At 40.4% G+C, this 24285-nt stretch overlaps 1 protein-coding gene across 6 annotated transcripts in view; it reads left to right on the top strand.

Annotated features, from left to right (window-relative positions):
* The window catches only part of RUNX2 (RUNX family transcription factor 2), a 306364-nt gene that overhangs the window by 185307 nt on the left and 96772 nt on the right, over positions 1-24285 (top strand). For 2 of the 6 annotated variants that reach the window (XM_057494094.1, XM_057494092.1), the window contains 2 exons: positions 17724-17789; positions 19353-23608. The exons of 2 other annotated variants lie outside the window; for them this stretch is intronic. In XM_057494094.1, coding sequence (XP_057350077.1) covers positions 17724-17789; positions 19353-19831 — 545 coding nt within the window. In that variant the 3' untranslated portion in view covers positions 19832-23608. Of the gene's footprint in view, positions 1-17723; positions 17790-19352; positions 23609-24285 lie in introns of those variants that run through there. 2 more of the 6 variants (XM_057494095.1, XM_057494093.1) reach the window with 1 other exon arrangement.

The raw sequence follows: 24285 nt of genomic DNA, 5'->3' as shown, positions 1-24285 counted from the left end.
CCAAGTCCCCTTTCAATAACACTATGCCCCTTCCTGGGTAGCATGAGTACCTTATGATCTGTAAACACGTGTGTGTAAGTTTTTGTGGCCATCAGTTTTCAGCTGCTTTGGGTAAATGCCAAGGAGCACAATTGGTAGATTGTATGGTAAATGGCAAGAGTACATGTAATTTTGTAAGACACTGCTAAACTCTCTCTAAATGGCTGTACCATTTTGTATTTCCACTAGCAATGAATGAGATATGCAGTTGTTCCACATAACCTGTGTGTGTCTTTATACTTAAAATGGGTTTCTCGCAGATAATATATAGTTAAGTCTTGTTTTTTTTCCCATTGTAACAATCTCTGTCTTCATTGGTGCATTTAGATCATTGATGTTCAAAGTGATTGTTGATATAGTTGGATTAATAGCCCTTTAAAAGGTTAGTAAAACCTCAAATAACTAATTTTTTCCAGTAAATGACTGAAGCAGTTGGGACATCCCAAAGGAGGATTGAACCCAACACTGACAAAATCACAGTTGCTCAATAAAATTGGGTTGAATTGACTTGGCTTATCAGAAAAATGTCTCTTCTAAGGTCCAGGCATATGGCACAGTGATGCAAATATTCACAGCACCACTGGCAGTGAGTTAGAAACAGCACTTGGTTGGGAATTAAGGTATCTGTCATCTAATTTTGGGTGTCTCTGTGAGTTCTTGAGCAGGTCACTTAACTTCTATAGGTCTTAGTTTCATCATGAAGTTAATTAGTTGGTCTAGATATTGTCCAAGATACATCATAAAGCTTTGAATGTCTGTGATTCTAAAATAAGATGTGAAGGAGGGTAGGTTTTCTCACAGAAAGATTTAGTAATCAGCACATCAGAAAACTTAAACTGCCACTCATAATAAGAACAAAGACTAGCACAGTATTTGATATATGAACTAAATTAATAGCAATAACTACTACAGATGTCAAGAAAAGCTTTGTCTGTACTTCAGTTGGTTCTGATGAGAAACAACCTAAGATCAGGTTAATTAAGCCAAAGAACTATACAGTCAAACCTTGATATTTAACCATAGTTAAACTTCTGTTCAAGGCAAAACTTCCTAATGTGCATGTCAGAGTCTGCACACAGATTTAAGCTAAATTAAAGAAACCTAAGCTTTAATTTAAAATTAAGCAACTTTATTTTATTGACGTTTTATATCCTTTTGCATGGTTTTATGAAACTTACCTGTGTTAAACCCCCTTTATCTAGGGATGATTATTATGAAGTGTAATTTATCTCATTGGAGAAATGAGATTCTTATAAGCTAAAGGTTATAAAAACAGAAGAATAGGTGAATTCTGTTAATAATAAATGGGATCAGAGGACCAGACTTTCTGTGTTAAAGAAATTAGATATATTTAGAGATAATATGATAAGAATTATAACAGAGTTCCCTTTAGTGAAACACTGCTACCATAGTATTTTATGACCACATGATAGAAATCTTTATTAATACAAATTATTACCAATGTTAAATTTACTTATTTATTGAAACTGATCTAGCCACCAGAGATACAGTGATGAATAAGAGAAAAGCTCAGGAAGCTTTTGCTACTGGTTTATGACACAGTGATTAAACAGTCATTGGAACCATACTTACTGGATTTAAATCCAGGCTTCTTTACCCACTAGCTGTGTGATCTTGGGGATATTACATAGCTTGTCTGTACTACAATTTCTTCATCTGTAAAATGGCCTCATAATAATGATACCACCAACCTCAGAAGATTGTTATGAGGACTAATGGATAGTTAATACACATAAAGCCCTTAGAATAGTGCCTGACACTCAATCATGTTAGCTGTTACTGGGGAAGCAGTTGAAAATAAACTATCTAAGGATATGTACAGGGAAAGAAGTAAAATAGCATGATGTGGTGAGGAAGAAACGTTTAAGCTGAGATCTAAATAACAGGAAGGAGTTAGTCCTGTGAAAATCATTCCATGCAGTGGGGAGAGCTGGTGCAAAAAGAATGCCCGGGGGCTGGAGAGTGTAGAAGATAAGAAGAAGTGGAAAGCTAGGCTGGGTCATGCAGGGCCTCTCTGGGTTGGGAGTAAAAGTTTGCATTTGTTGACATGCGCAGTGATAAGCCACTGACCGATTTTAAGCAGGGTCATGATATATAGGGATTTCTGTTTCACAAGGTCACTCTGGCTGTTTGGGGGAAAACCATGTGAGAGGATGAGGGAGAAGGCGGGAGTGTGGCTGAGAGGCTGTGGCAGTCACCCTGGGGAGAGGTGGTGGCTTGTTTGCCTGGAAGTGGTGGGAATGGGGACACTCTGGTTTGAAGAGGGTATTTTGCCTGTATTACCAAAATGTTGTAGTAATACTTTCCCCCAATGGTTGGTTTACTTTATTAGGAATAATATTGCATCCTAAAAAATTTTAGTTTATGTTTTGCCATTGTTCAGCCATTGTTCATACACCCCATGTGAAGTGGTAATTCAGGAATTGCTTGATTTTTTAAGTGAAGGCAGAGCCACCCACCTGGAACGTTCAGGCCAGAAACCCATTCTGGGAGCCGAGATGTTTGGTTTGGTTGTTTTCACTGACACAGTAATCTGATTATTTCCAGTAGCTCCCCTTCTTTGGCACTGTGCAAACCCAGATTTCAGTGCAACAAAGTACAGTGATGAGATTAATTTGGGGGACTTACAAGCAGTATATGTTTTATTCATCCTCTTAAAATGTAGGTAGCATGTTCTTACATCTTTCATAGCCTGTACACACACCAGTTCTTTTCACTGCATTTAAGATGGAATGAAATGAGTTACCACTTGGTGTGACCAGGCTGGCGACATGGGTGCTCATGAGATGATCATGCTGGGAAATGCATGGCACCAATCCTGAAGTGAGGAGACCCCTGGGCAAGAGGCCAATGATTAGTTACGTCAGGCTTGCAAGCGAGTATTTTGGATTAGAGAAAAGTAAAGCTGGGTGAGGTGCCAGCACTTGTCCCCCCCATGAATGCAGTTAACACCCAGGATAGCTTCTCCCCAGAGAATTGAGAAATTGGGGCATATCATTTTTGTTGTTGTTTTTATTAAAGTATCATTGACATACAATTTTTCATTGGTTTCAAGGATACAACACAGTCATCCAACGGTTATCCATATTATTAGAAATTGGGGCATATCTTAAATAAGAAAGAACCTGAGTTGATAAAGGATGAGGAACTGGTTCTTAGCAGACTCTCACAAGCACAAACTAAGGTTAAGCGGAAGTTTTAAATAACTGAGACCATCAGTGTAGTAGTGGTGGACGGTCAGCTATCGCTCCCTCCTCAGATCCCGTAACCCTGTCATAAAAAGAGATTCTTCCCCCCTGCCCCAAACCTTCAATTTATGGTTCTGGAAATTAGCCTAAAGACCTTAGGAAGATAAGCTCTTCTTAATTTCCTATTTGAAAAAGTTCTGCTCTCCACAGACATAAGCTTCCTCTTTTTCTTGGAATCCCAAGGTGCCAGAGGTGCACATCCTGAAAACTGTTACTGTTTGTTTGTTAGTTATGTTTTAAAGAAAGGAAAGAGAGCAGTAAAGTCAGGCTCCAAGGAGCGCATTTTTCAGTGACCTAATTTACTTAAAATTTATTTGATGGATTTATTTCAAGTTTTGGAAGATCAAAGGACTCAAACTAAGAGACAATTCAAAGGGTATCAGCATCTCATAGGATGAGAAACCTAGAAGAATTCCAAGGGCTCTGAAAACCTTATGATTGGAATTATGGATAATAGGCTGGCTGTTTGGCTGTCAAACCTCCTTTTACATGTTTCTCTTGGGCGTTGTCATTTAGAATAGAACAGTGAAGGACAATAGAAGCCAAAATATCAAATGTAAGGAGGATGCAAAAGTAGACTGAGAAACAATAGAAAACAAGCTACTTAAAGAAATAGTCATTTTTAAAAGGAATGAAATTTAAAGACAGTGTGCTCTAGGAGAAAGAAGGATATTTTACTCCATAGGACCAGGAGGTCTGAACCCTGGCAGCACAGATGTGTATAATTAATTTCCTTCCCTGATCATACTCATGGTCCCCTCCAGTCTTAAGGCTTTTGTACTTTTCTTTTTCACTACAACATTGCAGAGATAATACTGAAAATCACTACAAAAGTGGGTAAAGCCATAGGTAACTGGGCCTGTATTTAGGGACCTCAGAGCTAGAAAATTGGAGATGTGGTTATGTTTCAGCCTGTGTGTGGACTCCCCATGCTGGCATTTGAGGTGTCAGCTTCAGACTTGCAAAGCCACAGCTCATGCCCTGGGTTCCTGCAGATGGCTAGTCTGTATCACCCTGCCCTGTTTTGCCATGTTCCCTAGTGCCCCACCCAACGAAAACTTTCGCTAAAGGGCCTTTCTGCCAACATTCTAATAAAAGCATAAAATCTCAAACTGAAAATAATAGAACTTCTACTTAAAAGTTTGAAAAAATATCTTCATAAGTTTATAAAAATCAAATAAGCAGTACCACTTTAGGTTCTGTAAATGACCAATTGGAGCCATTCATACTGAGGTAAAACTCTTCCATTACCTAAAAATGTGGCAGGTAAGCTCTCATACACATAAAAAATGAACAGGTCAGCATTGAGGGAAACATGGATAGAATAAAGAAATGTGTATAAATGCAATCTGTGAGTTAGGCCTATGGACTCCCATAGCCTCATACTGGACGTGAAGAGGCCCACAGCCCAGTACAAATGACAGGTGGGCTCCAGCAGCAGGTCAGGCTGCTGTCTCAGAAGATGTTCGTCTGAAGTCTGGCTGGCCAAGAGCGGTGCTGTGAAACACATGAAGAAAAACCAAAGACACCACCAGGAAGGAGGAGGCAACGTCAGGAGGAAGCTTGAACTCTTCTCTGATTCAGGAAGTCCAGAGAGTGAAGAAATTGAAGAGACCAAGGACACTCAGGTCATCTGTACCGTGGCTCTTCTGATGGCAGATAAAGAACATTATGTTAGAACCTAAGACAAATTAAGTCCAAAGGTGATAGCAAAAAGAAGTGCATAGCAAAACTTGGTATTAATAATGGTAATAATATTAGACAGTGTTTTAAATGTATAGAAAACACAGACATTATCTAATGTGATCACTACAACAGCTCATTGGAGTATGGCTGTTACTGTGGTTCCTATTTCGCCAGTAGGAAATTAGGTCCCAGAGACATTCAGAGACTTTAGTGGCATGCAGTGAAAGAGTGGGAGAGTAAAGACTCAGCACCAACCTTTCAGCTCCAAATGTGCTTTCCTGACTCTGCTCTGTCATAGGAGTCTCCATACCTGGACCAGATTTTGCTACAGAAGCCTGTTGCGTGTCATCCTAAGAGGGACTTTTATCTCATTGGTCTTCCCAGGCTACACTAGGGGGACAGAGCACCAGGAATCCTTACTAAGTATCCAGTGTTCATCCAGGTTGGAGTACCCAAATAAAGTAAAATTCACCAAATTCCTGTCAGAAATAACAGTGGAAATAATCCACTCCCTCATTTTGTAAATCTGAATTTTATTCTAGAGATTAAAAATGTATGTATTAATGAAATCTTAAAACCTCAAAGTATATATCTTTTATGTGTGGGAAACTTAAGCTACTTAAATAATGCATAACAATATATCCTATCCTGCCAGAGTTGGAAAAGATGACATGAAATACTATTTATTCAAATAGTTCAGATCAAAATAATTTGCTTGTAGAATCAAGAATGAAAGAGAGAAATAGCTCACATCCTGTCTCTCATTGGATATATGAGTCTACAGCTAATTTTAACCCCCTTTACTGCTAAATGAGATAATGAAAAAACTTTCTTGAAAAGCTAATAATGTTCCCGTTTTCTTTTGGCCTCTGTGGCAAACTTGTTCACAGTCTTTTTGTTTTTTGATTTTGTGGAAAAATATTTTAAATTTTCTAATTGGCATTTTATATCTAGAGAGAAAACCTGGATATTTTTTGTATAGTGGATATACCTCATTTTTAAAAATCACTTTACTGTTTTTTAATTAATGCATATCTTTCTTTAGAGGAGCAATATTCCTAGTAGACTTTGTAAAGGTTATTTTGGAATTCTCATGATGGTCTAACGTGTAGCAGAATCAGAATTTTAGGTCTGGAAACCCATGAAGATGATTTAGCCAAGTTCTGTTACGTTACTAAGACAACATGGGCCAGGAAGGTGATCGCCCTGCACCTTAGGGCTGCAACCCTGACCCACGTCCCTGACCGCTAGCCCAGTGCTCTAGAATTGTTTCCTGCTGCTGCATTTCTGACGATCCACTGGCATCTCGTTGTTGTTGTTATGGCTATACATGGCCATCGGGAGCTAAAGAAGAAAAAAAACCTACCTCTGAATCATTTCCTCTTTTTTTGCTCCTTTCCTCTTTTACCCTAAAATTAAATCCTTATGAAGAAGACTGAATAGATTTTGCCCCGGGTCTGTGATGGCGTCATCTCTCTTGACCAGTCATCAGCTGTTTCGGTCCACATCTGGAGTGGACTCAGTGGGCAGCACTCTCAGGCCGGGAAGAACAGGACTCGGGTTCTGCCCCTGGCAGGCAGAGAGCCTGCACCGGGTGAGCTGTGCCTGGGCTACCGCACGCTTGTCCCACAGCACACTGAGCCGGCCAGGCTCTCCTTGTTGTTTTTCTTTTTGGTCATCAAAACAAGTAGCTCCTCTCAGACACCTCAATACATAATTAGGTGTGCCTGTTTACACTTGGGAGACAGAGGCTTCATGTCCCAAAGAAATACAAGGAGTCTGGGAGCAGCCGCAAACAGATGTTGAAAATGCCCATTTGTAGTGGATTTATTATCGCAGCACCAGGAACAAGCCTTGAGGATGAAACCCCTCGCTCTGCAGGAGTGTGTGTGTGTGTGTATTGAGAGGGGCATGTTAGCAAGCAGAGTAGAAAGTGAAAGGAGGTCCTATTTTTTTTTCAATTTGCTCTAGTATTTGTTTATCTCCTACAACAAGGGAAATTTCACTATTTGGCTTTGGCCTTTTGAAGGTTTTTGCCAAATGTTTAACAATCTGTAGGGTTTGATTTCTCTCAAAAAAAACCACTTTGAGAACAAGCCTCTATGTAACTAAGATGTGTTTGTTTTTGTTTAAATCACTCAGAAGAGAAATCATCTCTTGTCCATTGTTAAAAGAGAGGTTTCAATCAAAGGAAAATTCTACATACTCTAAAATATACAAACAGCTCTTTGAAATTGATGCCAAATCAAACGCTAAAAGGGACGTTTTTCTTGCAGAAGTTTTGAGTTAATTCTGTGTGTAGGGCCTGAGTGGAAAAAGTCTGAGACTGTCAGAGGAATGAGTTAGTTACTACAACATTACATTTGGATTCGGAAGTTACATAAGGAGCATTGTCTCAGGATAGTATGGCTCTTGTAGGTGGTTTTCGGCTAAATCCTAGCAACAAAGAAGAAATTCCTTTCAAAGTGAGTCAGTTTTTCAGTTAAAGGGATGGCAGTTTGATTTCTTATATTACTGGATGTAAACTTCCCATGTAAGAAGGCATGCCAGTCATCATTTTAAAAGAAATTCATTTGAAATGTTCCCTATTGTTAAAGAATCCTTTCCCCTGTCAGAGCTTCTACTAGGACGAAAACTAGTAGATACTCATGAGACAAGCCTAGTGGGGAAAAGGGACACAACTCAGGGAACCCAACAATGTCATTCTGACTCTGCTGCTGAGCTGTGACCTTGAGATGGTATATTCTTTCTTTGACTAAGCTTCATTATCAATTGGTGTCTGTTATGCCTCCCTCAGGCTTTTTGTGAGGGTAGAACCAGATGTATGTAAGCACAGTGACAAACTTAAAAGCAGTGTATAAATTTGAGATGTCATACTTTAATTTAATTATTATTTTTGAGAGTCAGCATTGATGTGTACAGGATAGTCCTGCTTGAGACTAACCAGCAGGAGTTACTGTTTTTAGGATAAGGGAGCAGAATACCATGGTATAGGTTAGAGTAAGAGAGGTCCCCCAAAACTTGTGGTCAGAGCAGAGCTGTGGACCTGGAACTAGCGAGAGCCCCTTAGGTCTAGGTAAACACAGGTATACCAGGTCAGGAAAGCAGATGGCTGATGACGGACATGCAGGAATCCGCAGGAACACACACATTTCAGTTAGAGATGAGGATTTAGGTCAAACCTGGTATGACCATTCCTTTTTCCTCACACACATTAAATACTTTTTGTATGTCACTCTGAGAAGAGCTACAATGCACTTAAAGATAAGTAGGCTGGAGTCCTGTCCTCAAGGGACCTATAGGCTAGTGGAAGTGACAGGTGCTTGTCATCCCTCTGCATGTGTGTGCCTGTCAGAGAGAGAGAACTGAAGAACTAAAGACGTGCAGGGGCACAGAGGTTGCTATGGGCTAAAGTGAGGACATGGGAGAAATCTTCAAAGCCAAGGGGGGTTGTGAGGTAGATACTAAAAGATACTTAGAGTTTCAAGGGACTGTGGTAGGTGGAGGTGGGGATACTAAGGGCTGAGTATATAATAATGTAAACCAAAGCATAAAGGTGGGAAAATGGAGGGTAGTATAGAAAATAGAAAATGGTCCAGTTTGACTGGATTGTAGAGTGCATGAAGAAGTAGAGTGGGAGACAAGACTGGAAAGGTAAGTTGAGATAAGGTTGTTATTCCAGCAAATGTTTGCTGTGTGCCTAACACAGAGATCTAGAAATGTGCACATATCTGAGTAAAAAGTGTGACATGAAGTCATAGAGCAGGTAGACAGTCATGAACAAGGAAATCCTGAGGAACCAGAAAGCTGGACAAAACAAGGATTCAGGAACCCAGATAAGCCAACTGGACAGAAGATACAACACATAAACAAAAGTGGATCTTGATTTTAAGGCAACCTTCTGTCACTACCAGGAAGTCTCTTATATTTTCCTCCTGGGACAGGAACCAATCTCAGGGCAGGATCAGCTCAGGTCTACACTGGGGCACAGGTAAGTGTATGCATGTGGCTGTAGAGGGAGAGAGAGCAAAGAGAAGACTAGGTCCTGGGAGGACACAGTTGCAGGCTAAAGCCTGTGGCTTTGATCCTAGATGAATATAGATTATGTTAGGCCTGGGAAAGCTGTGCCTCTTGGAGCTGACTTAGACGCTGACCAGCACTTGGGTAACCTGGTTCAAGTTCTGGGTCTTGGGGCCTTGGGTGGTTTGAGTCACATGCTTTAAGGTCCAGGATGTCCTGAAGGCTAATGTACCACACCAGGGTGATGTGCCTCTTGAGGGGAATTATATTTGAAAAAGCTGTGCTCCAGGTTTCAAGTGATACTGCTTCACAGGCAGCTGCTGCATGGAGCTGGCTGCTCCTTTCTCTGTGCCTCTCTGGGTCAGCACTAGACTCAGTTACAGGGATAGTCTGAGGCTGGATTGGTGGGGGTTTAGATTTAGAGGAGCAGTTCTATTCTTGCTTTGAGACTCAGAGAACTGACATTAGATCTGAGGCACAGTGTGTGCATTTAGGGGGTGCTGGAATGTGGTCTCTGTGGGGATTATTTGCTATCCTCCTTTTCTCACTTCAATAGGCATTTTATTTTGAGAGAAAAGTTTCTAGTACCTGGAGCTGGGTGTGCAGAGTTAATTGGGAATTTCAGGATTCTGGTTCTCAACTCATGTCTTTTCTAACCTGGACCTAATCTTTTCAGTTTCTTTCTTTACTTGCTCTATTACTTCAATTAGCACCAGTGATAAGGAATGACCTTTGGAGATAGCTGTCTGCTGTGTGTTATGTACTTTTACCAGTTCTGACTTATAATAGTCTTACCCAATGAGAAAAGCTGATGAATATAAAATATGATCTGCTTAAGATAAATCAGAACTTCAGTGGTAAAGATAATATGAGAAATCAAGGGCTGAATTAAGCATGCAAGTAAGTGGCACACATCAGCCTCCCCATTTCACATCCCATTCCCATCTCCATCTCCAGGGTTGTCATTGTTCATTGACTAGAACCCTTGTTACCACTGTCATCCAGGCAGGCATGGCCAATCTGTTAAAAATCAGCATGAAAATGAGACTGAATCCCTGCAGCGTGGAGGAGATTGGGGCAGCTGAACCCCACAGGTCTGGGGCCAGGTCCCAGGGCACCATTTACTGATCTGTAATCTTGAGGAAATCAGTTCACTTCTTTGAGCTTCAGTTTGTCATCTATAATATGGGGTCAGGGATGTTGTCTACTTCACAGGGCTGCAGTGAGGATTTAATGGCACAATGTAAGTAGAAGCTCTTCAGTAGAGTAGAGGTCCTGTGCAGCTGAGATCTTCCGAGGTCATGTCCCCTGCAGCTCAGGTCCTCTGCAGCTCAGATCCTCTGTAGCTCAGATCCACTGAAGCTTGGTTGTTTGATTACCCACTCTTTCCCCTTGGTAAAACTTGTCACACCATGGGCTACTGTGATTAAATCACTTAAATCACTTAAAGGATTACTATGGTTGGAGTACAGCAAAGACTGCTCTGTTAAGCAATAGCCACTGCTGGTTCTCAGCCCATCATCAAGCAACCTCGAGTCAGAGCATTCCTAAACAATGGATTTAGGCTAGCTACCAAACGTGAAAGAAATGCTCCTTAGCCTTTTCCACTGGAGTACCCCAAAGGGGAGAGGAAACTCCAGGCTCCTTCACTGCTCCTGCACTCTCTAGTCTGTTGACATAACCCCAAACAACCCCATCTTCTGCAAGGAGAGCATTTCAAGTTTCTTGTTTTATCTTAGAATCCATATGAATTTTACTCCACAATATGCCTGTTTTTGTTTTAATATACAAATATTTAAACTTAACAATATCAGTTAAATATCCTCCCTGTAAGCCCTCCCCCATTTGTTCCCTTCTTGTATTTCATGCCCTCCTATCAGCTGGGCTTTGGGATCTAATATACAATATCTCAACCAGTTCATAAATTTCTGCTTTTAATATAGTCTGAGTTACCACTAGCACAGGCCACAGGAAAATACCAGGCTGTCCCCTCTGCATTCAGGTTTCTTTTGAAAGATTTACTTAGGAACAATTTATCATTTAGTTGCAATTTAAAAAATAATCTTAATTGGCCACATATGTTATCAAATAAGAACTGGTCTCTGGCCCCTGCCTCTCTCTGCATCCCTCCACCCTGCCATGTGGGCATGCGCACTGGGTTCTGCCAGGATGTCAGAAAATTAATTATGCCACTCTAGGCAGATAGCATCACCGGAAAGCCTCTCCCTGATTTAAGATAAGATTACTGATAATGAAGCTGTTATTTTTAGAAGGGAAAGACTATTGCTTTTAAACCTCTTTCCCTCTTTTTCTGAGTTCCTCATCTCTTAATTGTGGCTCCATGTTTTGGTAGCCATAAGTCATTAGTGGTTTTTAATTTCTCTGAAACTGAAATAAGGTTTGAAAGAGTGGATTTGTCCCTTTTTTCCTTTTTTTTTTTCTGGCTAATCGGAGGAACGCAACCACATCTGAAGCCACTTGGCTCATTATGAATTTCATGGAAACTGATTCTCTGAAAGTGTTTCCATATGTGTGTTCCCAATATATCCCATCCTCTCTAAATGGGAGCGCAGACGTGTGCATGGGCTGGAAATGGCTTCAGGATGTGACAGAGCAGTCATATGACTGCCACGGCTCCGTGGGTGGCCCCTTCTGAAAGACACGGTGTCCTGGGTGCTGGCCGCCTTCCTGCAGCGGATCTGGTTACAAAGACTACCCACCCTTCCTAGCCTTTAAAAAGTTCTTAATCAAGGCCTACTGAGAAGATCTCTCTCTCTTTCTTCCTCATTTTTTCTCCATGTCTCTCCCCACTCCCCCCTTGGATTCCTTCCTCTTCTCAGACTCCCTCCCAGTATGCGCACACATACACTCACCATCTCCTGCCTCCTTTGCTTCACAAAGAGGAAATATATTATCTAACAGTATCCTCAACATTTAGGTGGGTTTAAGGAATGGTTGAAGTATCTGAGAATTGCCAGTTGTTTTTTTTTTTTCTCTCTCTTTTCCTCTCTTTCCTTCAGCATAGCATACTTTCTTAGCCTTAGGATCATCTGGTCTTTCAGAATTTGTGAGCATGCAGTGGAAAAGTACAATTCATTACAACACGGAAAATAAATATTTATACTGGATAGTTGAGGCACTTTCCTCTCTTTTGCAAAACTACGGAGTTTGCTAGTGTGGCCTTTCATTATCTTAAAAGGATTGATTGCAAATCCTCATTTTGCTGGTTTCTTCTCCATCAGCATGATCCATTACATTTCTCCCATATAGGGTATATTTTCCCAATTGTTTTCTAATAAAATTTAAAGTAAAACTAATTTAACAACGGGTACTTATTCATTTTAGTGTGAGGGGACAAATTCAGGGACTTAACAAAAATTGATGTAAAATCCCTTAAACTCTCAGTGTGGTAAATAACACCCTGCGTATAATCTAAAACTGAGTTCTGGATAATGTTTATATGGCATTTCTGCTTCTGTCCTGTTGCCTGCTTAAGACTATGCTAGTAGTTCATCCTTTGAACTCCGTAATTTGAAGCTCTGGTCTCTTCTCATCACCACACTGTGTACTAGGGAGGAACTGAAAGAAGGATGCATGGGTTTTATTCTTAGTCTGTTTTCCCTTTTAGTTGGAAAATGAAAATACTTATCTAAAACCAACATAACACTTTAAAATGTATGGAGTGGTAAAATTTATGTAAATAAATGTTCAAGATGTATATACATCTATATATGGTAAAGAAAAGATCATAAGAATTTATGGACCTAGCAAGCCCTTGTGTAGTGGTGAGCTTTAAAGACAGTGCTTACTTACCTTGGCCTGGCAGAGAGGAGAGCTGGCTGCGAGTCTCGGGAGAACGTGCGCAGAGCTGCGGTGAGGCGCCTGAGTATTTGTCCTGCCGTGAAGAGGCGGGTTCACACTGAGGAGCAGTTTTCCATGACCTTGGAAAAGGAGAACAGAGGGCTCTCAATGTGTCAATAGCCTCCTCCTCATTTTTCACCCTTCATTGCAAAGCAGCTCAGTCATGTCGTGAGAGCAGGGGCTGACCTGTTCTTGGGTAGGAAGTGACACCCTCTGGTTTTAAGGCTTTGCCACCTGTGTGGCTTATAAAGGTAGTATGGAAGTAAGTGGCAGATTGCCCCCTCCATGCGTGTTTTCATAGAATGCAGATTAAGGAGACCCAAGGCAGATCCTTTCCACTGTCCTGCTGGCACACTCTTACCAGGGCAGCAGAGGGACAATAGGACACTTGGACCTGGGATAGAAGAATCACATTTTAACTTCGTGATGTCACTCAGATCCACCTCAGATCCAGGCTTCCATTTCTTCATCTGTAATGGTCACCTGTGATGCTTGATGACTCAGATATATTGGCTCTATATACTAGTGTAGAAATTCAGACAGGGTGTGAATTTTACCCTCTGTTACCTTTACTATCTACCCCCAAATAAATAACATGACCTTAGTGGCAGTGGTTACCCTGGGATCTTGAGGCAGGTGAATGTGCAAACCGACCTTCCCACAGGCCATGCATTTCCAGTCTGGTCCTCTTTCTCCTTCATCTCTTCTCCCAGTGGCTCCCCAGTGTAGACTTATACACAAATACTGGCTCTAAGGATACTGGGAACAACACCAATGGCAAAACAGAGGCATCTCTTCACTAGTGGCAACTCCTATTTGCAGGGGTCCCTGTCTGAAATGTGAGGCCCAGTGATGTAATAATGTTTAGGAAGAGCTTTGAACACTCTTTAAAGAGTTTTACAAGGTTTTACAGGTTTGGGATGGTGTTTGAATTACGTTTTAGGTTTGATGTCAGCATTGCTTAATTCTTTTTTTTTTTTAATGTGTCAAAAATGTACCAGCTATTGTACAGAATTCCTATTCCCCAGACTAATTTATTTACCCATCCATCCATACATCTACACTTAAAAAAAATTAAGCTCTCACAACACGGAAGTTCATGGATGTGAGAGAAAAATAAATCATGTCCTTTACAATCCAAAGCTTACTTTACAGTTGGAGAGAACAGGCTAAGAAACAGCTAATAATTCAGTGAAGTATGACTAAAGGCCCCAAAGAGTGATATGAAAAATAAATGCTGTTGGCTCAGGAGTAAAATAGAAAATTACATAAGGGGGTGTCAAAATAGTGTAGAAGGGGAGGAAGAATCTTAGAGGCGAGAAGTTCTGCTGAGGTCTCGTGTGTTACATGTTACAATAGAAGGAATGCTGTGAGGGGGTTAATAAAACGTCCTTGGGCTTTATTTGAGATTTGTTGAAGGAGTAACTTCTACCATTTAAAAGGCCCCAGTGAAGCTTTGAAGTTAACACCTCATTGCCAAGAAGTACGATGGCTTTTCATTCTGTACATTTATGCCCTGGCATTAAAAAGTAGGACCAAGGACTCTCCATATGTCAACATACGTTCCACCTGGATTCAAGGCTCCCCTCTTTCCTCGGCTCAGACCTGCCTCCTCAGCTGGGATGTGCAGATTCCACTGCAGAGTGGCGACACACAGTGTTTCCTAGCTGGCAGCCCCAAATGACAAGTGCCTGGTGTGTTATTCTTTTCAAACTATCATTTCCTTTCATTCTAGAAATCTCCTTACCCATTTTCAACCAACCGTTTTTTATCGAGGGCCTACTAAATGAGAAAGTGTATGGGAAAGGCCTAGCAACATCCCTGAAGGGAGATAAAGCACCGAAGGGAGACAAACCCCAACTAGACAGATCTCTGCTCTCAAGAGCTCACTTTTTAGTTACAATTCAAGTGTGACCCAAGGTGACTTGCTTCAGGAGGCAGTCTGTGAGAGATGCCCGGTGGGGGACTGCAGACACGGGAGTTAGCCACCAGAGGTTCTCTGTTACTCTCCTGTACCTTCGTTTTGCTCCTTTCCAACACACTTTCCACTTGCTCTGAAGACCTAAGAAACCTGGTTGGGTCAAGAGAGGCTATTTCCTTTCTTCCACAGACCTTGCATACAGGGGCAAGATTTTTTTTACTTTTAACACTGATTTTACTTTTATCTGACTTTCATGGGCATTTAATTAATATATTCTTCCCCAGGTACATAAGGGCAGAAAAACCACTGCTGCTACTGTTTTAATGAGCAGGATTCTTGTAGTTCTCCTTATGATAGCTACATTCATTTGCAAGCTGTCTGACGGTGGCCAGGGGTGAGGATAGCAGCTCTGGAATGAAGTGCATCTGTAGGAAAACAGCAGGTCCCAGGGGAGTCAAATCCTTGACCTTGATCTCATTCACACTTTGCCATGAGCAGCTGAACTAATTGCCCACTATTCAGCAGATTAGATTAACAACAAGATCTGAAAGAGTTGTTAATAGCATCCCAAAGCAGTAATTCTCATTGGGGCAACATGTAGGCACAGGAAGGGCCTACTTAAATATCTTCAGAAAATTAATTTAGGCACATTGACTTTTAAGGCACTGAACACATATATATATCTGTGATTGTGTCAACAACATTCCTCACAAGTAACTAGGATTGCCAAGAGGGTAGAAATCAAAGTGGTCCATCTATTCGTGGCTCGGCCTCCCTCAAGCTCTGTGATTTCGTAGGGTAAATGGCTCCCGTTCTTCGGACCTCAACGTCACTGTCAGTGGGTTTGATTAGGGTTATCCAAGCAGTAAAGGAAGGGCTTGGATTTTCTTTGGGCTTACCCCAGCCAGCAGAGGAGGGTCAATGGCTGTCTTAGGGAATCTGGGGGTGTAGCCTTAAGCTTTACAAATGCAGGATTGGGTTGAAGTCATTTTATATTTGTTTGTCTAAAAATTCATCCAAGTTTTGCATTCTACTCCATATCATATTCATATTTATTATATGGTGTACTCGTCTCCCAAGCTTAATAAAACCAGCCCATCGGGGAGATGCACCATGTTTATCTTGGGCTTCCTGGCAGTCTTTGCTTTATTTAATCAACAGGTTGTAGTCAGGAGTTTTAAACTGACTGTGCGGAGCCCTGAGGCTGCCAGGCCCACATCACTAGGGCAGGTGCTGAGCGTTGCTTTTCCGTTTATAAAATTAGGTGGAGGTAATAACACTTTTCAGAATTCTCTGAACTTTCATCTTGACCTTTTTAACAAGTTGATATTGCATTTTCTTTGTTACTTGATGTAATATTGAGGTTCGTTTGTAAAATTTGTAGTTATAATGTGGCCAGTGGCCACATAGGTATGAATAGTTTAGGATATAATGTCAAAATAACCCAAGAAGGCAGTCTAAAAGTAAACCTGAGTTCATGTACAAAACAAATTGGAAATATAGATACAATCCTGTTCAATGAAAGGAAATTTATCACTTGCCTCTGCAATTATTGTTATACATAAATTGAAGATTAGGAAGGGGTTTGTGTTCTTTCTTTTTAAATTTAAGAATCCTTCCATTTCCCTATCATAGATTACTCATGTCTTACTGTAGCAAGTTATTAGTATTTATTCATACAGAACACATTGCAGTATGTTTCAGAAACATTGCTTGTGTAGCAAAATGTTTAAGCAAATTCCAGAAAATTGTATATATATTTTTATTTATAAAAAATTATAAAATGTAAATATATAATACATAATGTAAATTATAAAAATGGTATGTAATCCATTTAAAGCCCATGTTAACCCAGAAGGAGTTAATCCTCAAGATATTAACAATCCTAAATTACTAGAAGTGATTGGTTAAAATTCTGTAAACCTAGAGGAAATCTGTGGCATTGTTTTCTATAAACCACAACCAGAGCTCATTAATTGAAAAATGAATGTAAATTTGCATTAGGTGACATCTATAAACTGAAAAGGTATAGTGATCTTGGTATGTGATGGGTAATAAAAACATCAACAAAACTTATCAGAGAAAAAAGAGAAGGCCGGGGTCGGGGGTGGAGAGAAGAATTCAAAACCATAGTGGAGTTTACTGGTAGGACCCCACATAAAGGGTTTTAATGAGGCTTCTACATCAAAATAAGGGAAACCACATGGAATTTTAATTATGACTACAGTATAGTTGAAGTATAAATACGAGAAGCATTTTTCAAGTTGACAAGCGTATCTGTGTGAACTCTGCTTCTGTGGGGCAAATGTTGAGGTTTTAAGTGTGACTTCTTTCCGTTTGAAACTGCTCACATTTTTCTGGTTTCTCTCATGATCTGAGCATTGAATTTAATGTATACAGAAGTGGCTTGCCTATAACTATTAGCTCTGCTGACTCAAGTTCACCTAGATGCTCTGCAATGAAAAGCTGGCCGAGGAACATCTGTGGCCTCCATGTAGTGCCTATATCGTGTAAGGCAATACATAATAAGCATGGGGCTGTGGGGGAGACATTAAATCTCATCTGCTCCCATTTACGATTCTGTCATTAGCACCACTTCTACATTTTTTAAATTTGAGCATGACAGAATTTTGTATTTGGGAGTTGAGGATGGAAGAATTTATAAAACACAGAGAGTAACTCCCCAGACTCTGTTAGTTTTGGTTTATCATCTTGAAAGTGTTTGCTTCTGGTATTAGAAGCTGCTCACTAGCTTTTGCTCTCTGCTTATGGCCTGTGGATTCTGGGAAAGTACTAATGAGGGGTGGGAACTTCTCTGCCACCCGCCCCCCCTCCAAGGCTGTTGCTTCTCCTTCTATCTTAGACTTCATGGTGATAGAATGTTAGAGCTGGAAGGGAACTTAGAGCTCATCCCCCTCATTTTGCAGATGATGACACTGCCACTTCTGACTTCTGCCTCTGGCCTTCCACTCTCAGTAAGAAGAGCCAGGCAGGTGAGACTTTCAATAATTGCTGGGCTGGGCAGGGTGGGGCTGTCTGACTGGTATTATCCAATTTGTGAGAAAACCTTTGGTTAACTACATATTGCTATTAATAGTCACTTTTTAGTACAAATGCACATCATGGAACTTAGGAAGATTACATTCAATGTACATTTAACAAAAGCTAACAGCTCTCAATCAGCACCTTTAAAGAAAAGTACTAGGATTATTCCTTTAATAAATATTATAGTATCCAGAACAAGGGCTAAATAAAAATGGGGCTGAAGAAGTACCTACTCACTAAGGCCTTCAAGAGTTACTAAGTGCTTTTCCTGAAAGATAAAGCTGTAGGAAAAGTCAAATATATGAAATCCAAAGACTGGAAAGATTTTGGATGCAGTCATGGTCCTAACAGCACCAGTATTATAAAAGGACTTGTCATAATTCTGTCAGCTTTAGAATATCATCACCCAGTGTTTAAAGATCACACCTGTAAGTTTTTAGGCATTGCAGAAAATTAATTTCCTCATAAAGTGGTTTATAACTATAGTTTCATAGGTTAAGCCCAAGAAATACCTTTTAAGAAGTATAGTGTTAGCTTTAGAGTTGAAGGACCTTACACTGTAGGAAAAAACCATCGTTGCCTCCAGGTCACCAATTCAAACTGACTTGAAGCTAGTTCTGTGGGGTGTGGTACAGAGCTTGGTGGATGGATGGTGAGGTGGCCTCCTTATAGCTCCCCACGCAGTGAGCCTTTCATGAAAGCTACATGAGCACCTGGTCTAATCAGGTCCTGTGTCTCCCACCATGGCTTGAAATGCAATGATTCCTGAGTACTAAGGCTTTCTTCTCCCCCCTTTTCAAGACCTATTGACTTAGTTTGATGTTCAGGAGAATTTCTAATGCTTAGACTCTCCCTATATGCCCCCAGATAAGTAAGATAATTCCAGAATTACATTGAAACCTGGTTTGATTTCAATCTGGTTTGATTTTTTTGAAATCTGTTACTAAGATGAAGAATAAAACAAGATTTTAAATTATTTTGTGTTGAAAAAAAGTGATAGGAACATGTTAGGGTATCTTTTTGAAGTTCCTTCGCTGATGAAGGGGCCTTGCCAAGAGTACCAGTCACAAAACTGATCATGCTGGAAGTCCTTTATATTGGGCTGAGAAGAAGGAACTTGTCCAACTTAGTAAAAATGTCACTTTAAAATATCTGGGGTGCAACGAGAAACAGAAAGAGAAAACTATCAATGGGGATTTAATCTTAAAGTCTGGTGAGTGAATCAGTACGATCAGAGTGTGTTGGGTTGGTTTAGACATACGACCCAGCACACATTCGGATTTTTAAAGCCCTTTGGGATTCTCTGGGGATGAAGACCTTAAGGATAAATGCCATTAGGACTGTAAAGTGAAAAAAAAAGACTGTGTAGTGATCAGGGCATTTGAAGATCTATTTGTGGCTTGCTGTTCCTTTTGGGGAGGCTAAATATTTATTTTTTCTGTAAAAATTCTTTCATTATTTTAATTGCTATTTACAGATTTTTTCCCCCCATCTTCTGTTATAATTTTTAGGTGCTTCAGAACTGGGCCCTTTTTCAGACCCCAGGCAGTTCCCAAGCATTTCATCCCTCACTGAGAGCCGCTTCTCCAACCCACGAATGCACTATCCAGCCACCTTTACTTACTCCCCGCCAGTCACCTCAGGCATGTCCCTCGGGATGTCCGCCACCACTCACTACCACACCTACCTGCCACCACCCTACCCCGGCTCTTCCCAAAGCCAGAGCGGACCCTTCCAGACCAGCAGCACTCCATATCTCTACTATGGCACTTCGTCAGGATCCTATCAGTTCCCCATGGTGCCCGGGGGAGATCGGTCTCCTTCCAGAATGCTCCCGCCATGCACCACCACCTCGAATGGCAGCACGCTATTAAATCCAAATCTGCCTAACCAGAATGATGGCGTTGACGCTGATGGAAGCCACAGCAGTTCCCCAACTGTTTTGAATTCTAGTGGCAGAATGGATGAATCTGTTTGGCGACCATATTGAAATTCCTCTGCAGTGGCCCAGCGGTATCTGGGTGCCACACCCCAAATGTATCGATATATACATATATAGAGAGAGTGCTTATATATGTATATCAATTAGCTATCTACAAAGTGCCTACTTTTTAGATTTTTTTCATTCACTCACTCAGTTATGATCTTGTGACTGTAAGAGGGTAGATACTGAGAAAAGCAAAAGGCCCAAGAGAGACAATCATAATCAGGTTTCAGATTGTTTTCTATTTAAAATGCTCTTTTACAAACAACCAACCAAAGGAAAAAAGCTTTTCTGTTGCTTTTGTTGTTTGGTCTGTTGTCATAAATAACCTGTTCACATGCCAGTTCAGAGAGGTGGACTCCAGGCTCAGGAGGAAGAAGAAAGCCGCTTCCTCTCTGTGCTTTGAAACCACACACCCTCGCGGCTGCAGCTGTGTGTGGGCCAGTGCGCTCTGCAGGCCAGCTTACAAAGCCAGTCGAGGTGCACAGAAAGGGAAAAGGGAATGGATGCTTCCACTGCCAGTAGGATCCATTCGGAGTAACGGTTCCAAACGTTGCTTTCAGACTTGCTCCAAGTACTCATTTGAACTGTTTGGTTCAGTTTTGTTTTTTCTTTTCTTTTCTACTTTAACAAAGTGACTTCAAAGATTCAGATCAGGATAGATTATTTTATTTTACTTTTTTATACTTTTTTTTTCCTTTTCCCACTTAACCAAAAAGAAATTTCATCCCGAGCCCTCTCTTCCCTTTCTCCTTTAATACAAAACTGAACATGGCAATACCTTATTAAAGCCATAATGGTATAGATAGTGTTTGCGTTTGGCTGTGTGTTATTTTTCCTTTTTTTTTAAGTTATGAATAAATGTGTAAAATCTGAGGTAACTTGCTAACGTGAATGGTCATATAACTTTAAAGATATATTTATAATTATTTAATGACATTTGGACCCTTGAAACATTTCTTAGTGTATTGATATGTTGACTTCGGTCTCTAAAAGTGCTCTTTATTAAGTAACAAATTTCTTCAGTGGGCTAGAGCCATATCTGAAATATTGCTAAGCAATTTCAGTTCATCCAGGCACAATGTGATTTTTAAAAATACTTCCATCTCCAAATGTTTTAGATGTAGCTTTTTTTTTGTGATGTATGAAGGAAATGTTATGTTTAGTTCTTTGAGATCTTTGATTGCCTCTAACACAGCTTTGCCTTTTAAAGCAATAATTAGGGATTTTAAAAACAACTCTTAACCCTTTATCACTCATGTTGCCCTTTGTCAGCATGAAATGCTGGAGTAATGTGGATCCCTAATTTCTTTCAAATAATGATGACTCTTGTCATATTAAAAAGACAAGCACAAGTGAATCCTTGAGCTGCAGAAAAATGTTCTGTGGTTTCGTAGTTAAAGCAAAACTCTAAATCGCCAGGCTTCACAGTGAAGGACATAGTCAGCTTAAAGCCACATGCATGGCTAAAGGATCAATCATGATTCACATAGTACAGGAAAGGCAAATTGCACCAGGGATTCTTAAGCAACCGCCTTACCAAACAGTAAATCAGGGGAACCCAAATCTGCCTTAACCAAGGCCCCACTGGCAGCTCTCCACAGAATTTGCATTTAAAGGAGCAGAATTAAGTCATTGTCTTCTGGGAGCAGGGTCACCTGAAGCAAGTAGCAGGCAGATAGATGATCTGGGAGAATATACAGCCCGTGGGGACCCATATACAACCTTTGACATTCATATTTCTCATAATGAAGGTTTGGCAAGGCTATGTAGAGTTTGGTGTCTACTACTGTGTATGGATTTGAGCTAAAGTCCTCCGATAGGATGCACTTTGACCACTTCTGGTGGCCACGTGGCAAATTCTGAAGTGTGAATCCTTAATTCAAACCAGGATCAATGAATGACACCACCAGGCTAATCCCCACCCTTCTTCCCGACAGGACAGAGCCCCTTCATTTGAATTCTGTGTCTCCCTAAACAGACCTCTGTAGAGATGTACCTCCAGGCCCCAGAGGCCTCTTGCTCTCTAGCCATTCCCAAGCCCACCAAGCACTGTAGGACAGCTTTTGTGGCAGCTGGACCTGTGCTTCTTGCCTTGAGCCTCCTTTGGAAATCATCCTGACTCCTAATAAAAATCCAGAGAAAACAAAACAAAACACTTTGCCTTCTAAAGGTTGTATACCAAGTATGCTTAGATAAATAAGCCACTTTTCTATTACTTAAGATGGAAGTAGTAGTTGATACTATTTATTGTTTGTGTGTGGTAGCTTGAAGCATGCCACTGTCCATTTATTTGTAAGTGTAAAATATGTGTGTTTGTTTCAGCAGCACTTAAAAAAGCCAGTGTCTGGTTACACATTTCAATTTTAATTAATTGACATAAAAATGTTACCGCCAGTGCCAGCTGTACCCTATTTAATAAAAAAAGGTACTATATTTGTACATTATTTTTTAATGTTAAAAGGGCTTTTTTAAGTTTACAGTACACATACTAAGTGACTTTAAGGATGCTTTTGTGTTGAAATGTTATTATAGTGGCTGCAGGCAGCAACCCAGAAACACTTTAAACATTTTTCTCCTTGGGAAAAACTCAAGCGCTTCTTCCTTCCCCCCTCGCTCCAACCATTCCAATGGTGTAATTCACGGTTCTTAGATTAAATTCTGCTCTTTCTGGCCTGGGGGTTAAATTTTTCTTTTCTTTTCTTTTAACTGAACCCTTAATTTGCACTGGGTTATGTGTATGATTTGTGATTTCAAGACCAAAGTGAAGCCTTATTACCGCCATGAACCATGTCCCAGCCAACACTCTATCTCCGTCAGGTTGAAACAGCATGGTTCTTTATGTAGCATACACGTTGCTGGAGTTTACAGTGTGACCAACACAGCCACTTTTTTTTTTTTTTTTTAATCTCTTTCAGTTGTCTCACAAATTTTAACCTATGTCAGAGATCCAGAATAGGTACCACAGCTCTGGGTTTAGTCTAGTGAAATGACATCCGGCCTGAAACTCAGAGACTCAATAGATTGGCTGTTGTTTGCTCATTAAACTGTCTTACCCCACCAAGGCCTTTTAAAAACTAGCAGAGAAATCCACCCCATTAGGGAACATCCATTGCAAATTCAGAGAGGAGATGTGTGTGCTGGCTTAAACAGTTCCCTTCATGCCTAGGCGAGGGACTGACTCAGAGTCTAGGTTAATACATGGAAACACAAAGCATTAGCAAAAAAAATAATTTTATCTACGCTATTTGAAAGAATAAGAATAAATAAAATATGACTCTTCCACCTCTTGAATTTGTTGTTAAAAAGATAATGCATTTAAAAAATATTTTCTATGTGAGAATTTTTTAGATGTTTGTTTACTTCATGTTTACAAATAACTGTTTGCTTTTTAATGCAGTACTTTGAAATATATCAGCCAAAAACCATAATTTACAGTAATTTCTTAGGTATTCTGAATAAAATTCCATTTTTTTGGATATGCTTTACCATTCTTAGATTTCTGTGGAACAAAAATGTTTGTAGCATTTTGTGTAAATACAAGCTTTCATTTTTATTTTTTCCAATTGCTGTTGCCCAAGATTTGCTTTCATGCACATATTGTACAAATTCCGCTTTGTGCCACAGGTCGTGATTGTGGATGAGTTTACTCTTAACTTCAAAGGGACTATTTGTATTGTATGTTGCAACTGTAAATCAAATTATTTGATATTTTTCTCATGATTGTAATATTAATTTGAAGTTTGAATTTAATTTTCAATAAAATGGCTTTTTTGGTTTTGTTATGTGTGTACATTGGGTCTTTTCTCATCTGCAGTTTCTTCTCTAGTTTGATGCCTACTCCTGCCAACACCTGGGCACTCATAGGTCATAGGACTTGCCAGGGCTGGATGAGAGCAGAGATACTATATTACTGATGAGTGGGAAAAAAGTCTTGGTAAGCGGTATCTTCTTGTTTTGTCCTACTCCTAAAGAGGGGTGAGGGAAGAGCTTAGTATGAACTCACTTCATTATCAACCTGTGTTTGAAGGAAGGAGTGCTCACCCCATCCTTAGAGAAAGCCCCTTATTCCAACTATAGGACCAGTCAGGGTATAAAGTCAGCAGCAGCCTTGATGGTTCTGTGGTTCAATCTCTGGGCACATGAATAGGGACAGGGCGACCGTGATCAGAAGGCTGCAGCCTAGTCTATTAGTCTGTTTCCCATCCCATGCCTCTTTTGGATCCTTAAAGAGAAAGTCAACCAAAGCCCAACATGAGTAAAAATGGACCTTGGCCTGGAGAGCTCTAACCTCAGAAAACTTCTATTCGTGAGTATAACCATAGTTGGAGATTTTTTTTTCTGGGCCATTGTTTATTTTTGGTAAGTCCCTCCCCTGTGATAAGTAAGGTTGAGGGCCTGGTAGAGCGGTTGCTTTCTTTATATCCTGTGCTGTCTGTATGCCTCGGCTTACCACAATT

This window comes from Manis pentadactyla, chromosome 16 (assembly GCF_030020395.1).
Source record: "Manis pentadactyla isolate mManPen7 chromosome 16, mManPen7.hap1, whole genome shotgun sequence".
In the NCBI taxonomy this organism is placed as follows: Eukaryota; Metazoa; Chordata; class Mammalia; order Pholidota; family Manidae; genus Manis; species Manis pentadactyla.
Note: the sequence above shows the minus strand (reverse complement) of the source record. Positions and strands in the feature narration are given on the sequence as shown.